The sequence below is a fragment of the Lissotriton helveticus genome, chromosome 4_1 (assembly GCF_964261635.1).
Source record: "Lissotriton helveticus chromosome 4_1, aLisHel1.1, whole genome shotgun sequence".
Lineage (NCBI taxonomy): Eukaryota > Metazoa > Chordata > Amphibia > Caudata > Salamandridae > Lissotriton > Lissotriton helveticus.
This window is the reverse complement of record NC_136063.1, coordinates 446,070,461-446,094,006: the sequence shown is the minus strand read 5'-3', so window position 1 is coordinate 446,094,006 and position 23,546 is coordinate 446,070,461. Positions and strand designations below refer to the sequence as shown.

General features: G+C 44.2%; 1 protein-coding gene across 2 annotated transcripts in view; it reads right to left on the bottom strand.

The window, feature by feature from the left end:
• The window catches only part of VIRMA (vir like m6A methyltransferase associated), a 731,013-nt gene that overhangs the window by 360,098 nt on the left and 347,369 nt on the right, over window positions 1-23,546 (bottom strand). For both annotated transcript variants that reach the window (XM_078687022.1, XM_078687023.1), the window contains exon 14: window positions 17,919-18,463. In XM_078687022.1, the coding sequence (XP_078543148.1) occupies window positions 17,919-18,463 (545 nt within the window). The remainder of the gene's footprint in view (window positions 1-17,918; window positions 18,464-23,546) is intronic.

The window sequence follows — 23,546 nt, the reverse complement described above, 5'->3', positions numbered from 1 at the left end:
AATTAATCACTTCCTTGCTACAGGAGAATCTAGAGGTTCTTTTACACGAGCTATGCTCTGTCTTCTTCCCAATAAGGACATGGACCCCTCCCTGTGTAAAAATTATAGAACTATCTCCCTTATAAATACCGATTTCAAAATGTATGCAAAAATTTTGGCTATTCGCCTAAATTCAGTTATTCCTGATCTGGTTAATATATATCAATCTGGGTTCGTTAAAAGGTAGATCTATAACCGATAACTCAAGAAATCTTCTCAATATCATTCACCTAGCTGCCAAAATGGACTCCCCTATTGCTGCGATTACTTTGGATGCTGAGAAAGCTTTTGATCGTGTCAATTGGGATTTTATGTTTGGAGCACTTCGTTGGCATGATTTCAGCCCCACCTTTCTCAGATATCTTCAATTACTTTATTCTGACCCCAAAACTTCCATCTGGGTCAATGGTACTCAATCAGATTACTTCTCTCTTCATAGAGGAACCAGACAGGGCTGCCCTCTCTCCCCTCTTCTTTTCATTTTGGCTTTAGAACCTTTCTTAGAAAAAATTAAACGGTCCCCCTCTTACTCCGGTTTTCTTTACAAAGATGTTGATATCAAATTTACTGCCTACGCTGATGATATTTTACTTTATATATTTCAAATCCCATTGCTGCACTCCCTGCTTTCTTCTCCCTACTTAATGATTATTCTTCGGTCTCTGGCTACAAATTAAATATTGATAAATCTGAGGTCCTTCCTCTTAATAAGTTATGCCTCCCTCATATGTTTGAGGGTTCAGGATATGAATGGAACCCCAAATTTGTCAAGTGTTTGGGTATTTTGTATGCTAATACCATTAGAGAGACCATCAAAATTAACCATTCTGATATTCTTAAAAAACGTTCTTCTCTCATAGAACGTTGGTCCCCTCTTTCTTTCGTGGTGGGGTCGCCTGTCAACTATTAAAATGATGTTGCTTCCTATTGTTAATTGTTATCTTTCTATGCTTCCTGTCTCTCTTCCCCACTACTTTTTAAAATCCATTAATCGCCTTTTTATGAAATTTCTATGTAATAATCGTAAAGCTGGAGTCTCGCTTTGTCGTCTTCAACAGCCTAAGAGCCTGGGCGGTGTCAATTTTCCTAATATTTCACGTTTTCACTCCGCCTTTACCCTTAAACAGATCTGGCCCTTTCTTACAGATTCGTCCTCTCCTCCCCTAACGGCCTGGAGTACTCTAGAATCAGCTCAACTTTCTCCCTTCTCTTTCCTTAAAGCAACCCTGTTATCTCAGCCTCCTATACGATTTACATCCCCCATTTTCAAGCATTCCAAAGCCCTAACACTTTTACTTTTTCGTTCTTTTTCTTCCCCTTCTGATATCCACCTGTGTACTCCGATTTGGTACAACAAATCTCTTAAGATCAACAATAGAGCACTTTTTTGGAAGGAATGGATTGATAAAGGCATTATTAATTATGATCATTTACTCACCAATGCTTCCTTAAGATCCTTCCAGGACCTATGTGACTCCTTTGGTATAACCAACAAACACTCTTCACACTTTAATCTGCTTCTTCCTACCCTGTCCTCCATTATTTTACAGGATATTCCGTCTTCCTCTGAAACATCCCTCCTTTTCTCTCCGCCAGATTTTACTAGTCCATCTACAGCCTCCGCTATCTACAGATTACTCTCACCTTCTCCCATCGATAGGCTCAAGTCCAAATTGGAACTTGTGTGGGAACTGGACTTTGGCCAAACCTTTTCCCCACAAATATGGGATGCCATCTGGTCTAAAATACATTCAGTCTCACGTTCAGCCAGCACCACAAGGACTTTTTTTTTTATAATAGGCTTTACTATACCCCATCTGATTTGTGCAAATTTAAACTATTAGATTCTAAAAAGTGTTGGTCTTGTTCATGCGACAATAGTGATATATTACATATGTTTTTCCATTGTCCTAGGGTTAAAATACTATGGTCCCGTATTTGGCCCACACTTAATAATATATTATCCATTAATGTTCCTTTTGAAATTGTCCATATTTTTCTGGGTGGGTTGGCTCCTATTTGGAATGTTCAAGGTTATGTTCGTAAATTTATTGATCTTGTTATTGCAATTTCATTTCAAATTATTACTACAAATTGGAAGGACACTACAAAATATGCTTATAATGCCTGGTGGAATTTGTAATGTCACCACCACATACTTGACCGTGCTTTTGCCACCTCTGTACCTTTATTAGTCAAAAGAGATTTACTATGGCCTCCCTTATCGGATTATCTATCTAGACATACTCCCTAAATACCTTGTTGTCTTACCCTTTCTTCAGTGATTAATTGTTAAGTTTTGTTACTGAAACATTATATTATTTGCTGCCTTCTTCCTTCCTTCTCTCCCCTTCTTTCTTCCCTCTTTCTTCATTTATTCTCCTCTTCCTTTCCCTCTATGGAAAACTCATAAAGGCATGTTTCATAGGTATAAGGTTCTCCCCTGTTTTTGGGGTATGTTTTCAATTTGCACTTTTATTATTGGTTGTATTTCACCTTTGTGATATTATTTGCAGATGTAATAATATTTTACGTTGTCTATCTTCACTTAATAAAGCTTTTTAAACTAAAAAAAAAAAAAAAAAAAAGAGTACATGGTGTTGGGAGGTCGTCATTACGAACTCCACAGCACCATATTGGCTTCACGGAAGACTGAGAAGTTTGGTATCAAACTTCTCAGCACATTAAACTCGCACTGATGCCAGTGCAAGATTTAATGTAAAATGCACCAGAGGGCATCTTAAAGATGCCCCCTGAAACCTAAACCTGCAATCTACGTCTGGACTGAGAGGCTGCCTAGGCTGCCACACAGCAGACATGTTGCTGGACCCCTGGGTGGAGAGCCCCCGCTGTCCTGCGCCTGCAACAATGCACATCCTGGGCGAGGTACTAGGTCTCCTCCCCCAGAATGGGCAGGGGGAAGCTTCAAAGGCCTGCCGCCTCTGTGAGCTTCTCCAGACCATTTGCTGTACCCAGCAACTGGCCCCCACCAGTCCTGACCCCCACTCTGGCGGGAAAACCTACATCAGGAAGGGGAGTGTGCCAGCCTGTAACAACACCACCCCTCAGGTGGGGGAGGCGAGGTGAGGCACGACCCCGGGCTCCGGCCATCTTGAAGATGGGGAGCCCTTCCCATTCACAGCTAGGCTCCTGCCCCCCTCCCACAGGAGAGGAGCAGGCTAGGGGGTGTACCCACCCCAGGACAGGGACCTATTGGTACCTGCCCTTGCCCTACCTGTAATGCCCCATAATGCAGTATTTAGGGGCTCCCTGAACCTTCCTTCTTCGGATCCCGATAAGAAAAGAAGAAAGAAGATCAAGAAGTAGAAGACCAGCCGTGCAGCTGCTAACAACAGGACAACACCAACTGACTTGGCCCCAGCCCTACCGGCCTGTCGATCCTGGAACCTGCTCCTGCCGAAACCCGGCGCCTCCTGCGGACAACAACCGTGGGACACCCCGAGGACCTGCCTGCCTTGACCCTCTTAAAGACTGGGACTCCCATAAGCAGAGGCTCTGCTCAACAACCATACCCCTGGTGCCAGCCAGGAAGCTCCAGACCAACCCACTCTGCACCCGCCAAGCCCAGCCCATGCCCGAGTGATTCAAGACCACGAGGACGTCCACCCGGGTGACTGGGACCCGAAGTCCAGTGCCAAAGACCCTCCTCGACGAACCAAGACGACGCCTGCAGCCTTAGAACCAGGGACCCCCCCCAACCGCGACCAGCCGAGGGTAAGATTTCCCGACGCCCAAAGACACCCCTGCACCCGGCGCCCTGCGACGCCCTGTGCGTTCCTTTGGGGTACCTACCTCTGCTCCAAGATCCCACCTTACCTCTCGAAGAGGTGGTTGCACCTGAAGAATCACCGTCCCGGAGCCTGCAGCCTTTGTTCCCTTTTTACCTTTCCCATTGAATAACATTGAGCGCCTGAAGGCTCAAAAGCACCCTGCACCCAGCGGGGTGGGAGGATACCGAAAGGGTGTCTTTTACATCACTGTGCGTGCATTCTTGACAGTCTTCGAGGCAAGGGGCGTGGTTCCCAGCGGTGTGACCAAGGCCTTGACAGTGAGGCATCGAATGGAGACCGGTGTCCAGTGAACACCACCTTGAGCATAAAGCAACGTTGAAGATCTATCTCTGAGTTGAGTTTTTTTCTGTTTCTATTGGATGGCAAAACTACCGATTGGGCCAGATGGCACGCTGTAAGTAGTCGAACACGGGAACCCTGTAGGTACATGTGCAAATCCAATAGCGGAAAAAACAATCCAACATGTTGTCGATGCACATGCGCATTGCCAGTAAGTGAGGAGCCACTATAATTCATGACTCAAAAGACTTCTTGCAAACGTCCGAGCGCAAAACTAGATGGCAGGAGCCTGCAGAGCATGTTTATGCACAGCAATACATGCTACAAACAGATTGTTACAGAAGGGAAGTAACTTTTTCTTCTGAAGGATAGTTCCATCTGCAGAATCCACACTTTTTAAATAGATTCCCCAAGCAGTCCCCAACCAGGACATGGATTGAATGGCTAGTTAAACTAAGAAATCTGGAGACAAAAAAGAGCTTGCAAAGTGACTGTGACCATATCTCCACACATCCAAGCAGTAATAAGAACCCCTCTTGCAAAGCTCAGGTAGAAGATTTCACTCTGGTGGAGTGAGCCCTGATACCTTCTGAGGGTTCTTTGCGAGTCAGAGAATAGTATATCTTAATGCATCAGATAATCCTTTTCTTGATGACTCTGCCCTTCACCTTGCCAGTGTAGCCTATGAAAAGTTGGTTGTCATTCTGGAAGTCTTTGGTACAGTCAATATTAAAACTGACGACCGTCTGGGGATCCAGCCTATCAAGACTCTCTTTCTCTAAAGTGGGATGTAGAGGAAGAAAGAATGTGGGTAAGGTGATAAACTGTCCCATATGAAAGAGCATGAACACTTTGGGCAGAAAACCGCTCCTGTTCTAAGATGGTGTGTAACATGCACGAGTCACCACACATGCATGCACACTTGGCATGACACAGCCAACTGTTTCAAGATGCCACTTGGAGTAGCAAATGGGAAAAAATCAGTTCAAATGTACGCAAAAGCACTTATTTAAAACTGAGTGACCCAGTGTTAAATAGCTGCTCCTAGTCAAAGATTTAAAAAAACTTTTTTCTTTTTAAAAAGAACAGTGACGGGAAGGATGGGAGAGCAAAGGAGGAGCAGGTGAGAAGTCGTCAAGGGGAGGGGGGGGCGATGTCAAGCGAGCGGCGGTACAATGGAGGAGCTATATCCATGTCACCTACAACCACTTTCAATTCTGCATTCGATGGGTGCCTGGGAGCCTGACAAAAAGTCCAGTGATAGTGTCCTCACTTCAAGGGTAAGAAGTGCTGAATAAATCATATATTGCAGGTAGCTACCTAGTAAAAAAATCAAGAAATCCAATTTGGGCTAATAAGGGTTAAGGAAAGCCCAATATAAATATCTACACAATACATGTTTGTGGCACCACAAACACTTAAGTGTGCAAGTGTTCACCTCATTTGCATTATATTTTCCGAGCTACATTGCCGATGTTACCCTGGAAACGCCCACTACTACTTTTAAATAGCAGATCAAAACAAACACTTATTTTTTTAAGACATTACTTAAATGCACATCAATTCCATTAATATCTGAAAAACTGTCGAACTGTTGCCATAACTTTAATTTTGTTCATACTTTCCTACCCATTAATATTTATTGTTAGAGTTTCTATCTTATGGGCATGTAGCTCAACGGTAACAATCTTTACACCATCACAGGTGACAAATTAAGATCTTATTGCCTACACTTTCAATTTTACTGTTAAATTCTGATGTACTGTTTCTGTATTCAGAAGCGCCCTTATTCTTCCACTGGTGCCTAAAAACTATATAAACCTGAAAAATAAATACATAAACTTAAATTAATGTTAGAAAGAGGTGGAAATAAACGTGTGTTATATAGTTGATTAAGCACATTGCTTACCCTGGATCTGGTGTCATCACCCTCTAAAGTTATTTTGGGCTCTTGCCCAACAGCCTTTTTCCTGTAAGACAACTAGAAACTTAAATCGGATGCAGCATCTGTAGCTGGGGTTTCTGCTAGTCAAAAGTTATGTCGCCAAACACTGGGGTTTCAGAGAATCAAATCACACCCTCTTTCCCACTCCCCTATTTTCATATAGGCCCTTTTCCTAAGCAAGACAAAACTCCTTAAGCAGAAAGTTTCAAGCTTAAGATATTTATACTGATTGGAATGGTAACTTCAGGATTAAAAACTAGCACATATTTACAGTTTTGGCCCACTAAATATTGAACAACTGGGAAAAGCTATTACAGCACAAATTTCCGCCAGTAATTCCCGAATTTCAGGCACATTTTTAGTGGCCTTGTACCATGTGTTGTTATGGTCATTCTAGGAGTACATGTTAGATACCAGATGTTTATCAATTAACGGAAAACTTCAACTGTAAAGTGGACAACATGTAAAGAATATGTTACCCTGTAACCACCTGTTCTTAGTGTGTAATGCTGTAGATTCACATGGTCTGCCTAATCCTCCCATCTAGTGCTGAGGTCAGATGTCTGAAACTTGTTTTTCTACAAAGAAGTCTTTCAAGTCACGAGGTATAGTGACTCCTCCCTTAGTTGGCAATGCTCATGGACATTAGCTCCATTGTTAAGATTGTTTTTTGCATAGTGGATGAGCATAAAGATGGAGAATTAAGACAGGAAGGAGTGATGTCCATGTAGGAAGAGATATAGATAGAAGTTAAGTAAATGACCAATTGCTTCCGGTGAGGTTGGTGGGTGCATGTGAATCTACAGGACTACATGTTACGAACAGATGCATACAGGGTAAGTTACATATTCAGTTTGTAGCATGTGTGGCTGTAACAATCAATCATATTTGCATAGTGCTGCTAATCATCCATGAGAGTATCCAGGTGCTAGGCTCAGTCGAAAAGCAATGTCTTGAATCTCTTCCTGAATTCCACCAGTGAGGGTGATGTCGGGAGGTGGAGGGGAAGGCCGTTCCAGGACTTGGCAGCAAGGTAGGAGCAGGAACAGCCTCAGCTGTGGCTATGGGGGATACACAATGTCTGTGTGAGGGGGGAGAAGTGAAGGTCTCTGGATGGTTGGTGGAAGTTCAGGTGGTGGTTGATGTAGCTGGTCATAGGTTGTATAGGGCTTTGGAGGCTTGTGTCAATATCTTGAATTGGCATCTTTTCTGGACCGGGAGACAGTGGAGGTTTCTAACGTGTGGGATGATGTGGGTCTGTTTCGGCAGGATGAGGACAAATCTGGCTGCTGACTTCTGTATCGTATGAAGTCTCCTCATGGTTTCGGTGGTGGTTCCTGCGTACAGCGAGTTGTTGTAGTCCAGATGACTGCTGATTGGGGCTTGAGTGATTGTTGTTCTCATGCAGATGGGAAGTCATTTGAAGAATAATCAGATCATGGCGAGTGTGTGCAAGCAGGTGGAGGAGACTGTGCTGATCTGTAGTTTCATGGGGAGTTTGCCGTCCAGGATGATGGCGAGGTTGCAGGCGTGGTCTGTCCGTGTGGGAGTGGGTCCAAGATCGGTTGGCCACCACATGTCGTTCCAAGGAGAGGCATTGTTGCCAAATATCAGCCCTTGATCATGTCAGTGTTAAGCTTCAGACAGTTGGCCTTCCTCCAGTTGACGACATTCTTCATGCAGTTGTGGAAGCTGGTCTTCGTGGTAGTGGGGTCTGCGGAGAGCGAGAGAATGAGATGTGTCTCAGCCGCAAAGGATATTATGTTGAGATCGCGGGTTCTGACAATGTTTGCTAGCGATGTCATGTAGGTGCTGAACAGGGCTGAGGGATGAAACTTGAGGGACACCGCAGATGGTGCCCTTAGGTTCTGAGGCGAAGAGCGGTAGACGGATTCTCGGAGTTCGTCCCATGATGAACGGTGAGATCCTTCTAGGGGTGTCTCCCTGGATCCCAATGCGGTGCAGTCTCTTGATGAGTGTGTGTGGTGGGATACGGTGTCGAACACTGTGGAGAGGTCGAGGAGGAGCAGGGTCTCCGTCAAGGAGGGGGCAGATGTCTTCAGTGGTGGCGATCAGGGCGGTCTAAGTGCTGTGGCTGGCATCGCAAACCTATTGGCAGGTGTAGAGCAGGTCGTTTCTCTCCAGGTGTTCGGTGAGCTGCTGGGTGATGACTTTCTCGAGAACTTTGGTGAGGAAAGGTAGTAGTGAGATGGGGCGATAGTTCTGGAGTTTGCCGGGGTCGGCGGAGGCTTTCTGGAGGAGAGGTCAAACTTCTGCAAGTTTCCAAGCATTGGAAAAGGTGGCTGTAGAAATGGACGCGTTGAGGATGGTAGTGAGTTGGCGGCTGATATCCTTGCCTCAGAAGTTGAAAAGGTGGTGGGGGCTCCAGAATGGATGGACTTCATGATGGCTGTGGTGTTCTGTGTGGTGTGCTGTTTCCATGTGGTGAGGGGCTGGTCAGGGAGCTTTCAGTTGGAGTGAGGAGGCTGTGGACGTAGTTCCTGTAGATGGTGGATCTCTTGTTGTGGAAGTGGTTCGCTAGAGTGTCGCAGAGTCCCTGTGAAGGAGGGATTGTGTTCTCGGCAGTTGGGCAGGAGAACTTTCGGACGACGGTGAAGAGTTCCTTCAGCATCGTAGAAACACATACTCTGCTTAGACTGTAAAGCATTAGTCCCCCTCAAGCAGTGATTAGCCAGATGATTTTGCAGAGGAATAAAAAAGTTATTAGGATAGCTTGGCCAACTCTAGCATGTTGGCATGCTAAAATAGCCACAAATTACTCTTTGGTGAATGCGTGTGAAGTGGACCATTTAGCTGCCTTACAGATGCACGCTGTAGTTATGGTGCAGAAGAAATTCACAGATGGCTGCTTTTTTTCAAAGTGAAATGAGGGCAGGGCAAGCAAACTCTTTTTAGCCTTTGGATATGTTTGACAATCCATCTAACTATGCCCGCCTTTAAAAGAGTGTGCCCTGTGTGTGGCTTGCTGAAAACAACAAAAATGTGGTGAGTTTCATAAAAGAATTGGTCTTATCAATGTAATGCATGAGGGCATGCTTAACATCAGGGGTGTGAAGGGCCCACTCTGCCATAGAGTCTGGCTTTGGGCAGAAAACAGCAGCTCAACTGTTTGATTGCGGTGGAAAGGGGATACCACTTTTGGAAAGAATTTGGGGATAGTTGCAAGTACAATTCTGTAATTATGAACCTGAAAGAAAGGCTCTTCAAGGATAAAAGGCTGCAAATTTGCTAACACATCATATAGATGTAATAGCGACAAGGACATCAACCTTCCAGGGAAGACATTTAACTGGGCACAAAAGAAAGTGTTCAAAAAGAGGGCCTATGAATCTGGTATGGACAACAATAACGTTCCAGACAGGGGTAGGGGGCACTATGGGTGGAATAATCCACTTGAGCCCTTCCACAAAAGCCTTAATGACAGAGATTTTGAATAAGAAATAATGTTCCCTGTTCTACATGTAAGCCGCAATAGGGGTTAAGTGAATGCGTGTGGAAGTATAGGCTGGGCCTCTGTATATTAAGGAGGTAGCAGACGATGTCCTGAACTGCAGGTTGACGCATGTCTATTTGCTTAAAAATGCAGTACTGAACAGATCTTTTCCATTTAACAGCATAGCAGGCCCATGTAGTAGGCTTGTGTGCTTCTTTGAGGATCGAAACACAGGTTTGAGGGAGGTTAGGTTAGCCGAACGTCAGGACCGCATGAGCCAGATCTCAAGATTGAGTTGCTTGGCATTAGAGTGTCGGATTGCGCTCTATTTCTGCGTCAGAAGGTCTGAGCTGCTGGGGAGCTTCCCAATGGGAACCACTGATGTCTCTAGAAAGGTTGAGAAACATGGTTGTCTGGCCTATGTGGGAGCCACCAGGGTAAGAGTGAAGGACATTTGGAAAAGTTTCTGTATCAAATACGGAAGGAGTGAGAAAGGAGCATAGGTGAAGGCAAATATCCCTGACCAAGTCATTCATAGTGCATTGCCTCAGGATTATGGGTGTGGGAACCTGATGGCGAAGTATTAGCATTTTGCGTTTTGGGCACTGGCAAATAGTTTGATTTCAATCGGTGGAAGTAGTGGTGTAGAACTTTTGGGTGGAGTTCCCACTCATGGACTTGGGCTGCATCCTACTGAAGAGGTCTGCTAACTTGTTGCCCACTACAGAAAGGTACATGACCAGTAGGTGTATCCGATAGTGAAGTGCCCAATGCCAAATGCTTTGTGCCAATTTGGATAGCTGTGGCGAGTGTGCACTATCTTGCTTTTGGAGATAATACATGGCGGTCATGTTGACTGTTATTATCAACACAGCTTTGTGCTGAACCTGCTGAAAGAAAGCGTTGAGTGCTAGCTGGATGACCAGGAGGTAACTGATGTTTAGGCCAGTTTATTGGGGTGACCACAAGCCCTGAACGGTCAGCTTCTAAAGACGCGCTTCCCACATCGAAAGCAAGCAGTTTGTGGTGATGCTCACCTGCGGAATTGGGTCAGTGAAAGGAGGGCCCTACAACAAGCTGTTGCGGTTCCACTACTGGAGAGAGTGATGGGGCTGGCCGGTATCAACACTAGTTACACTATGCTTGTGACCACTAAATCGACAACAGATGCATGTGAAGTCTGGCATGGGAAACTATGGCTCTGCATGAGGCCATCATTCAAAGAGTTGCGTGTTTCCAGCATGGCCCATTGTCGTTTTCCCTATTGTAGCCTGGCTGTGCATGTTGCAGACTGATTTTGTTTTGCACAAACTACTACATAACACGCTTGCTTTTGTGCCATATTATATTGTGCTGCGTAAGCCGAGATGTAGAGCATTCCCCTATGTATGCTAAGGTACGGTGTCCGCTACTCATACCAGAGATCTTTAATATATAATCACTCCGCTTTAACAGGAGGAGAGGTCTAGTCTAATCTGTTTCATATTATAACATGCTAATGATTAAAGAGAAGAGATGCACCCCTTTTGCAATCCTAAAGTTAAACAAGTTCTTTCCTTTGTAGTTTTTTGATGGCGTGCAATACCTGCTTTGCGCTTTGTCTCAGGGCGCTGTGACAATACAATGAAACCACAAGGAATCGCCAATCCGATTCCCTCAAGCTGCACTGCCACACTCTAAGGTTTGAATTAAATGAATCAATTTCATTATTTTACTCTCGTTCTCTTCGTAATTTAACAGTCCATTTTACTCTCTTACTCTAATGCTGTGCTCAATACATTGTACTCAATATTGTTCAAAGCGTGCATTTATTCACAAAAGCCCAGGAGTCCAGGTTGGGTTCCACGTGCCATGATTTTATTTTAGCAGCCCAATGCATTTTGAGAAGTTAAATTCCCTTCATTTGCGGCGCAAATACTGCATCTTAGAGCACGATCGTTACAACAAATATAATAAACTTCCTTTATGTTTCTTGTTTATCTTATTGTGTACAAGCACAAGTGAGAGAACGAAAGGGAGTGTCCTGTTACTGCGATCCCAGAGTCGGACTCGGGCTCATACATACTGAGGTGGTACGGCGACTCAGTATTTACATGCTGATGTTCTATGGTCCCAAGCATAGTACTGTTCTTCGGCAGAATTCCTGCAAGATGGCACCAACTACGTTTTGGTCCTGTACTTATATGCAGGAAGACTGAATAGTGCTTGGGCTTGTCCACAATACCCTTGCACCTTTTAACGGAGATAGCCATGGTGTTGGATTTTAGGAATAACCTAGTTCTGTTGGTTTTTCAAGCTTGAATGTTAGAAGGTTACGACCCAGTTTGTGTTACACTTTGAATTAATTTCTAATTCCTTTTGGTGCAACAAATAGCGATTGCAGACCACTATCGTGCGGCATGGAGTCCAGGGTAAAGACTGGAAGCTCCTGAAATCCTTCTTGACTGAAAGAACTCAAATTGTGGCTTTGGACAAATTCTACTCCAAACCTTTTTCCTTACCCTGTGGCATACCGCAGGGGTCTTCCCTTAGTCCCACCCTTTTCCACGTCCACGTGTCTCACCTGGTGGACCTGATTAGATCCTTCGGGATCCAGCTCACTTCATATTCGAATGATGAGCAAATTGTGGTGACTTTGCTGCCGGGGCAGAAGTCAGAGAAGGGTAAGAGGTTCCATGACTGTATGAACTCAGTCAATATGTGGATGACCCAGCACTGCCTGAAGTTGAATTCGGGCAAGAATGAGGTCATTCTCTTTGAAAATAATGCCAATTTCTGGATCCCAAATTGGTGGCCTCAAGAATTAGGCACACCCCCAAAACCTACTAGGAAAGCAAAAAATTTGGGAGATATAGTTGACGACAAACTCACTTTCGGGGACCAGATAAATGCGGTTGCATCTGCCAGATTCCATCTCTTTAGAATGATCAAGACAATAATGCCTTTCTTGCTGGAGGACAGTCAAAGCGTAGTTATAACATCTCTCATTCTATCAAGGGTGGATTATTGCAACAGCCTCTACCTGAACATTCAAAAGCAACATTTAAACAAATTTCAACTCCTGCAAAATGAGGCAGCCAGACTGCTTACCGGCACACCAAAATTTGTATCTGTCACCAGGGAAATCAAAAGGCTGCACTGGCTCCCAGTTAGACAATGGGTTCATTTTAAATACTTGTGCACTGTTTTTAAGGCCCTTCAAGGAACAGGGCCAGAATATCTGGCACGTCGATTTCAATGGTATGTCCCTAAAAGAGCCCTCCGCTCTTTAGGAGTTAAAAGGGTGTCAGTATCCTCCCATAACAAAGCTAACTGGGGCGGGAGAAATTTCATCACCTGTCCAGCAAGGGCCTGGAACAAACTCCTACATGTCAGAAATGCCACTGATCTAAAGGCGTTAGGAAAGGATTGAAAACCTGGATTTTCGGTATATAGGTTTCCCATGTCAAACTCTGTTCAGAAGGTAGTAGCTAGCGCCAGGACACCCTCGGGTAACCGCTGCACTTTAGAAATACAAATAACATAACATAACATAGAAGTGGACAAAGCACAACTGAACTCCGTATCTCTCAAATGAACAACAATCCTCTTTTTCCTGTTTTGAAACCGGATCACCTATCGCATTGTCTTAGACTATAGACACTTGTATAGTCATACACGCACATTTGCAGAACAATGCGGTCCGTAAAAAAAAAAAAAAAAACACCTAGGACATTTCCACGTTTTGTTCAGTCACAATGTGGCTCATGAGAGCCAAGACTGGTCTGCATTTAGCTCCCTGGGTTTTCAGATACGCTACGCAGGACTTCCTATGGGCTATAAGAATAGCCCAGGAGTTCTTGAAGCACGAATTGTGTCAATTCTTCATGACATTTACCCTGACACTCTTTCCTATGTAGATGAAATCTACTTGAAGGACGACTAATTGATCTAATTGATCTCCACTTGGCCAGAGTAGATTGCATAATAATGGGATTTGCTTTACCTGGCTACAAGTTCAACTTAAAAAAAAAGACTAATATCGTTATTCTAAGTGTCCTTTTCTTGGGATATGACCTTACATATGAGGGAAAATGTCTAGCCCCTCATTGTTTGGAGAAATTTGCACAATTGCAACCTCCAAACACTTAAAAATAATTGACGCACCTGCTAGGATTTTTTATTTCTGGCACAACATCCATACTTGGATATGCACAACGCATAAAACCTCTTAATGCATTTATACGCCCTGATTTTTCTCCGTTAGCCTGGATATTACAACACACAGATACACTCAGATCTTTACAATTTGACTAGCCTGAAACACTCCACTAACATACACGTGTCAATAACACAAACCTAGTCATCTGAATTTTACCAGGTGCAATTGGATATACATAAATCACCTTTAATGAGGGTGAAACAGTGCCCATAGCATATGAATCGCATTTACATTCCAGAGCGGAAACAGGTTGATCACAAGAATAACGGTTTCTCCTATTGCGTCTTCTATAGCGGATGTGATTTATACTGATCTACTGTTGGTGAATACCTCTGTGTTGGATTTTCCGAGTCCTATTACTGAATCCCAGCCCCCAGTTTTTTTTGCTAAGTACCTCCGGCTACTATATGGATCAAGATGATCTTTCTTCAGACATTTCTTCTGTTTTGCATTCGCCTCAAGCACAGATTTGTGTTTTTATATCATGAAGATCTGTCTTGGCAGTTCGGGCTGGACTGTTCCCATAGGGCCAAGACTAATCTGTACAGCGGGGCCTGAATTGAGGTGGCGAAGTGAGCTTGATGATGGATTCAACCCAGATCTGTGACTGGGGGGTGAGTGTCTCAAAAGTTTCAGCGCTCCGTCCATCATCTCCTTGTTCTTGCTTTGTTCGCCCTAAGTTAGCAGGGTTTGCCCAGTCGCGGGTCCATTGCGCACTTTGCCACTGGATTCAAGTTAGCCTGGCTGATGAAGGATGTTACCCAGAAACCGGTCCCAGGATTCTTGTTTCCGGTTCAGGGTAGACCTGGCTTGGCAGTTCAGACTGGACTGCTCTCATGAAGCACAGGGTCAAGACTGATTTGCATATAGCGGTGTCTGAACTGAGGCGGCTAAGTGAGCTAAAGAATGAAAATGGATTCAACCCAGATCTGTGACTAGGGGTTAGTGTCTGAAAAGTTTCAGCTCTACGTCCATCATCTCCTTGTGTTTGGTTTATTTCATGATTGAAATGCACTTATCTAGTCCCACCTCATATATATGTCTGGATCATACTCTCCTTATTTTTTTGTTTATGTGGATTGGATTTGTGACTGATTTTTTCCTATTGATCAATGGCCACTACCTCCTGGAATGTTCTGCTATGGTCACTGGGGTGTTGGCCCAACCCAATTCTTCTTTGCATAAACTGAAATGAGACTTGTTTTGTTATCACCATTATGGACATCATTTTCTACACAAAGCCAGTACTCAACGTCCATCATTTAACTATACACAATGGGAACACTGTCCAACTCCCCCACAAGGGAGCTCTAAAAAGCATAAAGACAAATGTACGTATTTTACAGGATATGACACTTCAGACCCCATGTCATATTATTTCAAATTAGTTCCTACCTCACCAAATTAACTTATGCTTACACAGATTAAGCTCATATATACAGCTTTGCTTGTCAACCAGCTAACCCTTAAAGTCTATGAATACTGGAAGGACACAATTGATTTGAAATCAATTTAGGGAACAAAATCTTGGCAGGTTCAGGGAACGGAAACCTTATTTCAAGCCTGCTTAATTTCCACACAAATGATCTTTTTGAATTACACCATCCAGCAGACTACATGTCTGGGTTTGGCAAGCATTAACAAAATGAATGCCCCAACAATTCACTCTATTGCCTGCTTAGATAATTGGCAAAGTTTGACAAATTACACAGAAGAACAACTTAATAGCATGGTGAAGAATGGTAAATTCAAATACACATTCTCAGGTCGTAACGGGTGGCTATTGTGGCCAGTAGACCTTATCCCAGATACTCTCAATCACCACATTCTGGTATTATTACGACCTATTCGGTGGGAAAGTCGTGTCAACAATGGTTGGAATATTCCACACAGTCTGCAGTGAAACAATATCCTTCTCTCCTGTCTGAAGACATGAATGTATTAGATTTTCTTCTGGGTCATTCTGAAAGATTTCTTTATTCTACCTATACTGAAATTTGGAAACTATCCCAAATGGAAGCTTATGCACGTTTAAGACAAATTGGTCAAGATAAAGTGCTTCTTGTTGTTGATAATATTATTAATACATTGTCTTCTCATATTTACAATTTAAATAACATTGTGTCATCTGTTACTGATATCATGCAAAGCAACATGTAAACACTGTATCATGGGCAAAGTCAGCTTAGATCCATTATGCAGTTTAGCAGCAGGTTTCTAACACTTAAAAATGGGCGTGTCCCATGGCACTGCTTTAACTGTGGTAATGTATTCCTGCATTTTAATTTAAAAAATGCAAACAACAACTGATGGTGATTAAAGACGCAACATACACAATGCTGCATTTAGAGAAATTAAAACAATTTGCATTAACTATAGCTGAAACATCTTCTGCTGTGTGGTTGATACACTGCATTGTTTCTTTACCTACGGCAACACAGCTTGCATGAAACATTTTCCTATTGGTAGATATGAACCTCTTGCATAGAGCTTCATTCACGAATTATGGTCACTACCTTTTACATAACACTGTGAAAGTGCCAAAAGGGAAGTGTTCTTAATTGGAAAAGAATGAGACTCCTCTTTCGGCTATTCACTCATTTGCAAACATTAAAATCCACAGCGCATATAATACTTCAGCGCCAAATTCGGCCTGGTATTTGAAGAGAATTCCCACCCCTGCTAGTCTTCCCCTTATTATGGATCTTTCAAATGGGAGTTATTTAATGCTTCGCGGTCAAGATTGATGCAGAATGCGAGCAGGAGTCCCCTTCATTTGGTCCGACACTTGTTGCAACAACATATTGTTTCCCCGGCTGCATGGGATCGTAGATAGCTCATTGTGGCATTCCATTCCAACTTTGAAGGCAGACTTCAACAAGTTAAGCAGATTCAATGCATTATTGTTTCAACATGAGGTGGCTCTCACATACAACTCATGTACCACTACCTCTGGTGCCCCTATGAATGGGCAGTGGAGATTTGCTTGGCTTCACGGGCACTCACTGCCTTGGACACGGAGCTGCTGCTGAGTCTCTTAGTGACCCATTTTCAGAATTGCACCTTGGGTTTGATACTTCTTCACAAAGCGAGGTTTAAGCCACTCACTTTCGAGGAAATACGAGCATCTGCAAATATATCACAGAATACAGGCTCTACTAACACGGATGCAGGTTGCCCAGTAATTATTCCCAGTAGCAGCACCTTCGTCAAGATGTTGGTCTTGACTGACACAGAGGGCAACTGAGGGTTCAAGCATCCCAGTGCCCTCCGTGCCACAATTGTATATGAGGCTCCCTCCTCCGTAGCCACAGTAGGGAGAGAAAGACAGCAAACCAGTACTTGTAGATGTATTGAGTCCACTGGCTTCACCCAGTTCCATACACCAGCCCATATTAGGGTTCACTTCGTATGGCTGATATTCTTCAGTGTCCAGAGATCCCTCCCAATCCTCACCGAGTCCTAGCCCATGAGAATAGAGCTCAAACGCCGGTCTAGGAAGTAAAGGTCCTGCCAGTGTGAGAGTCGTGGATCACAAAGGGGATGGTGACGTTTGAGGGCGCTGGCGGTGCCGGCAGCATCCGCATCAGGGCTTGGCCTATTATATGATACATAGATTGCACTTGTTTGCTATGCCATATCCCACTGACAGCCAAATAAACTGTGACCACTGCAGAAACCATTTTGCATTGATAGGAGCAAGCAGGGAACATTCTACCATACCACTGCAATTTATATATTCTGGAAATGTTGGTGCACAATCTTTTATCTGGCCCCTGAACTAAACACACCATCTCATAGACAGTCTATTTAGTTTTCATATGCAAAAGCTTGCCAACACCGGCATATAAAAATCATCGAGACATCTCTTTTTGTGCCTCGTATGTCTGTCCTGCAAGATTGGGGAATAAAAATGGTAGACATACGAGGCCAAAACTACATAGCATACACAAAGACAAGGCACAAATAGTTTTTCATACGTGCACATGTGTGCATTATCACATTAAAACCAGACCTACTGGCATTGCCAATGCTCGCTGCATAATTGCATGGACAGTTCACTGCAGAGATTCATTGGTGATAGACTACCCGAAACCTGGGTGTAAATTACCCATTTATCAGTAGTGCATGGGATCATACAAATTAAACATTTAACAGTAAGCAATGCAGTTAATATTTGTACATTACCTCAGTGGTTTGCAAAGGCAGTGGAAAAGGCAACAGCTCTGATAGCAACACAAGTCCAGAGAAAAATCCTTCAGGAATTTTCAAAACAGAAGACAGAACCTCCTTCAACATTAGAGACCATGTGTTGTTGGCTAATGTCTCTTCTGACATTGTCACTTGTTCATTAACACCCTGAGTAAATGTGAGAAGAATGTCAACAATATCGCTCTGAATTTTTTGTTCCTCTCCATCGAGACGGCCAGAGATTGGGATGGAACACAGGAGCATGTGTAAAGCAACAAGAGAAGAGGGGATGCGCGTGTCTTTAAACTCAAAAGAGCCGCCCTTCAGTAGTTCAGTCAACATGGTTTTTAGTAGGGTAAGTGTGCACCGTGCCACCGAGACGGTGGTAACCCTGTGAAGGGTGGTTCCCATGTTCACATGCAGCCTCCATGGCTGAATAAGAATGCTGTTCAGTTTTTGTAAGATGCGGATGAAGGTGTCCATTCCATCTGCAGAGAAAAGCTGAATGACAGCCAGGTTCCATTTCAGGTCTTTCTGTTGACCTTAACAGGAGACATGAGAACACAAGGAATATTAAACCATCAATTGACTGTAGTTTCCTACCAACATGAAAAGCAGCACGATAAGCATCTTTTAAATACAGCAGTTTATTCATTATTTTCCCCTTGTTTAGAGGTTTGTAACATATGCACTTTTGTAAAACTTTATTTAGTCAATGGTAAGTGGATTTGATTTCTTTTTTTGCTGACACTAGACATCAATATGTAACATGACCGATCTGCTTTTAGGTAACTCTTCAATTCATTTCAATGCGTGTCGTTTCTTAAATATTTCAATGACTCTAGACTCCTGTTTATCAATTACAAAAAAGACCACTGGATCTGAGATTCTTTTATTTTCAAAAAGCACTTACAGCAGCTCAGAGTGACATGCTGTGAGACCCAGGTCATTGGGCCACAGGTGCTACTGGGCCCAACTGTCAGGGTTGAGGTCATTTGCCACTGGTGTCTGTTATAGAATGACTCTGCAAACTGAGCCAAGTAGGCTTCTTCAGCAGTTGACTCTCAGGGAAAGTTAGAGCAAGCAAGCAGAGGCTTCTTAACCCGGACAGAGATCAGAACTCAACAACCAACAGACAACAATATACTACCCAGCCCAGTGCTCAAGTCCTTCAATTATTAAGCAAAGCTAAATACTACACACTCCAAAAGGTAGCTCGGTTACAAGGTTGCTAACCTCTGTAAGGTCTAGTGAAATGTTAGCACCCTCTATGGTGCCCGCCTGCCCACCACTAGTCCCGCTCTATCTAGGGTAACTTAGGCAAGAGCTACAGAACGGGCATAGGTTAGGCTAAGGTGACAATCACTATACATAACCCCAATGTAAGCTGATAGGCCAGTTCAATAGTATTTTAGGCCCAACAAGTGCATATTGGCAAAGGCTACAATTCTTGCAGAAAATCTCATCCTTTTGACTGTTAGACCATCTCTCAATTTATGAGGGAGCAGACCTACACTGCCTTTTCAAGACCCGTGGTGAATCAGCAGCACAGGTGAAGTCAGTGATCTCACACCCTCCTTGGCTTCAATTCCAAATAAGGTAGCCCGGGGATAGCAGTTTGGTGCTTCTTTGACCACTGGGTTGAACAGAGTACTCTGCTGTCACGAAGGCAGTTGCAACCGTCACTCAGAATGCAGGCAAGCGGTGATCTTTGATCGGTGGCTGTCTCTAATAAGTGCATCCTCCTGGGTTGATGCAGGAGGATGCTCATCTACAACAGTTGTGGTGCCACCACACACCAGGTGGACATTCATCAGGTGCAGGTGGTCATTCATCTTCAGAAGTTGTGGCATCCAGGCCAATGCAGTGACTCCTCAGACAACTCTTATTGTCAGGGGTAACGCCAGGACACTGGGTTCGGCAGTGGGAATGCTAGGCAGTATGATGATTACTCAGTGCACAAATTCTTACATAGTTCATTGCTGAACATATACCTTGAGACCCCTCAAACTCTGGGTTAGTTCCGGCTTCACCCCCTTGTATTAGTCAGCTACTTCTGGGTGTTCTACATGTTGGAAACATTATGAGGTTCGCCTCATGAAGGAGATCTCTCCTCCTGCAGGGCGAGGCATTCTACTTCCCTCTCTAAGCAGGCACACAGACAGGTCTTCTCAGGATATACTTTAGAACTCTCTGTTGCTCAACAGGGATTGGCTGCATAGACTGGACTCCAGCCAGAGCCTGTGTCAACCGTGCAGCATAAGCAGTTTGCTTGAGCACAATGGGCCTGGCTGGTTTAGCTTGCCTGCGACCAGGACCCACATGTGGACTCTTGTGCACTCATCTCTGACTACATGAAGTCTTCGGCCAGGCTCTAGGCGAAACCTCTTGTGTACCTAAGTCTGGCTGATCGTAGTCTTTTGAAGCAACAGATCAAGAACCCTAAGCTTAACCGTTAAAGCACCAAACCCTGCTGTGCACGGTCTTTGGTCATACACAGCAGAGATGTCTGTAAGGGCCTGGGCTTTTGCCATATTCTGCACTGAACCTCTATGCAAGATCTGCACTTACGCGCTTTAGGATTAGGGAGCAGATACAAGCCTAATTTCCCATGCACCAAACTACCATTTGGTTGCGCAACGGACATGTCTGTGTTAGACTATTTACAAGAGGCTCTAGGTGCAAGCACCTGTCGCAGGGATTCCGGTCTCCTACAGAACTGTGCATAGAGACTTGGAACCTCAGTGAATTAGGGTGTGCCAAAACTCACCTTATTTATTTTTATTTATTTTATTACACTTATAATGCGCTCAGCTACCCGCAGTGGGTTTCCCGGCGCCAGGGATAGACTCAAGAAGAAAACTAGCAGTATAGAGAACACATCCAGAGACTGACGATTGAGGCATTACTGCTGGAAGAGCCAAGTTTTAAGACCTTTGCGGAAACGGAGAAGATGAAAGAACGACCTCCCATTTTGACCAACCTAAACCTGGGAACGGTGAAATCACCATGTCCAGAAGAGCGTAACTCACGGCCGGGTTTGTAAGCCTGGACAAGGCTCTGAAGGTATTTAGGGGCTGAGCCTTGTTTAATTTTAAAAAGATGACAAAGAGCTTTAAATTTAATCCGGTTTACAACTTTCAGCCAGTGGAGGTCGTGAAGTGCTTGTGAAGCAGAAACCCTTCTGGGAACTTTGCGGAGAAGACGTGCCGCAGCGTTCTGAATAACTTGGAGCTTCTTAATAGTTTTCTGGTCGGCTCCAAGGTATAGAACATTCCCGTAGTCCAGGCGCGAGATGACAAGCGCCTGTACAACGGTTCTCTGTGTTGATGGAGGTAACATCCAGAGGATCTTTTGAAGCCATTTTAGGATGACAAAACATGTTGAGGTCATCTTTACGGCCTGCTGTCTCATGGTGAGATTTTCATCAATGAGGAAACCAAGGTTTCGGACAACCGCCACGGGCAGCGGGGTAGGTCACATTTTGACGGGCCAATGGTGAGGGCCCCAGAGGTCCTTCCCCTTCCCCAGTATCACCACCTCAGTTTTGTCACCGTTTAGCTTCAAGAGTTTTTTTTTCATCCAATCGGATACTCGGGTCAGTCCTATATTAAGTGCAGAAATGTCATTACTCGTTTTATTTGATAAAGAAAAGATGATTTGAGTGTCGTCAGCATAAGAATACAAACTAAGGCCAGCTTCTTCGATAAGTGTTGCAAGGGGTTTCACATAAACATTGAACAGGAGAGGGCTAAGTATGGTTTCCTGAGGGACTCCATGCGCTGAAGGACAAACTGTAGAAGAGGCAGAAGTAGAAAACACCTGAAAGGTGCGACCACTAAGGAAGGAAGCCAGCCAAGCCAGAGCCGATCCCTCACCTCCCAGGGAACGGAGGTTTTCAATAAGAATGGAGTGAGACACAGTGTCGAATGCCGCACTCAGATCTAATAAGATGAGGGCGCAAGTCTGACCCTGATCAACACTGTGTCGCAAACTCTGTGACCCCCAGGAGTGTGGTCTTGGTCGAATGGTGAGCTCTGAAACCTGATTGGGACGGATGGAGAAATCCCGAGTTCTCTACTAGGTGAGTAAGCTGCTCATTGATGTGCCTCTCCAGTATCTTAGAAAAGATAGGGAGCAGTGAGATGGGCCGGAAGTTGGAAAGATTGGCCACATCAGCACCAGACTTCTTCAGTAGAGGGACAACCATGGCATGTTTCCACTCCTGTGGAACAGTAGATTTCAGTAATGACTGATTTAAGATGTGCATTAACACGCGGCGTGGCTCAGCCTCAAGTTGTTTCAGTATTTTGGCCGATAGGGGGTCGCGCGGGGAACCAGATTTAACACTGTTAAGGCAGGAGGAAAAAGAGATATCATCAAACAGTACCCAAGCAGTAAGCTTGTTTGATATCGTAGAAGGAGTCAATGGTTTTGGCACCAATTCAAACAGTGGCGAATCGTCAGAGTCATCAGAGTTAAGTGAACTATAAATGCGTTCCACTTTTGCAATGAAAAACTCAGCAATTGCATCACATTTGGCCTTATCAAGAGCGGGTGGGGGGGGGGGGGGTGCCTGATTTGCGCCCGTAAGATTTTTCACCACTGAAAAAAGGGTGCGAGAACAGTTTTGTGCAGTCGTGATCGTATTAACAATAAAAGCAGCTCTAGCCATTTTACAATGATGGTGATATTTCTTCAGATCTTCCTTGTATGCCTTTTTACAAGAAGGCGAATAAGAGCGCCTCCATCTCCTTTCCAAAGCCTTACAGCTGGATCTCATGCGTTTTAATTCCTCAGTAAACCAAGTAGCAGGAGAACGATGTGAAGAAGTAAGTTTGAGTGTCAAAGGAAGAGACTCATCAATGGCAGAAGTCAGCCAAGTAGATACTGCAGTGTTTGATTCGTCAACTGATGGCTTAATGACAGGCAAGGTGTCTATCAGATGCTTATTAAAACTTGAGATGTTAAGCTTACTCCAACGGCGAATATACTCTTTTTTACTACCATTTTGATGGATGGAGGAAAGCATCCTAGGAAGAGAGAAATGGACAGCAAAATGGTCGGACCATTCCAAGGGACGGGCAGGGGAAAGGCAGTCATACGAAATGTTGGAGAGAACTGGATCTAGTAAGTGACCAGCGACATGGGTAGGCCCCCTATTATGTAGGTGAATGTTGATGGATTCTAACTCCAATAAACACTGTTTGCTAACCTTACATTGCACATCCTCGAAATGTAAGTTTAGGTCGCCAAGAATAGTAAAATTTGCAGCCTTCAAGGATATAGGGGCAATGGTATCTGCGAAGGCGGATACCCAGGTATTTGGATTGCCAGGAGGTCGATAAATCAATAGACCGGATAGGGTGAAGTTAGGATTGATCGCTAGCCTGAAAAGTCCGGCTTCGCAGCCAACTAGCGGTAGGGCTTCAAATTTACAAGTATAGTTGGAGTTGAATATTATGGCAATGCCACCACCTATACCTTTTTCCCTATCCATCTTAACAATACTAAAGCCATCAGGGACGGCCATGGCGATGTCGGGGCCTGAGCTAGCATGAAGCCAGGTTTCAGTAAGAAACAAGGCATCAGGATTTTCCTCCGTTAAGAAATCAAAGATGTTAT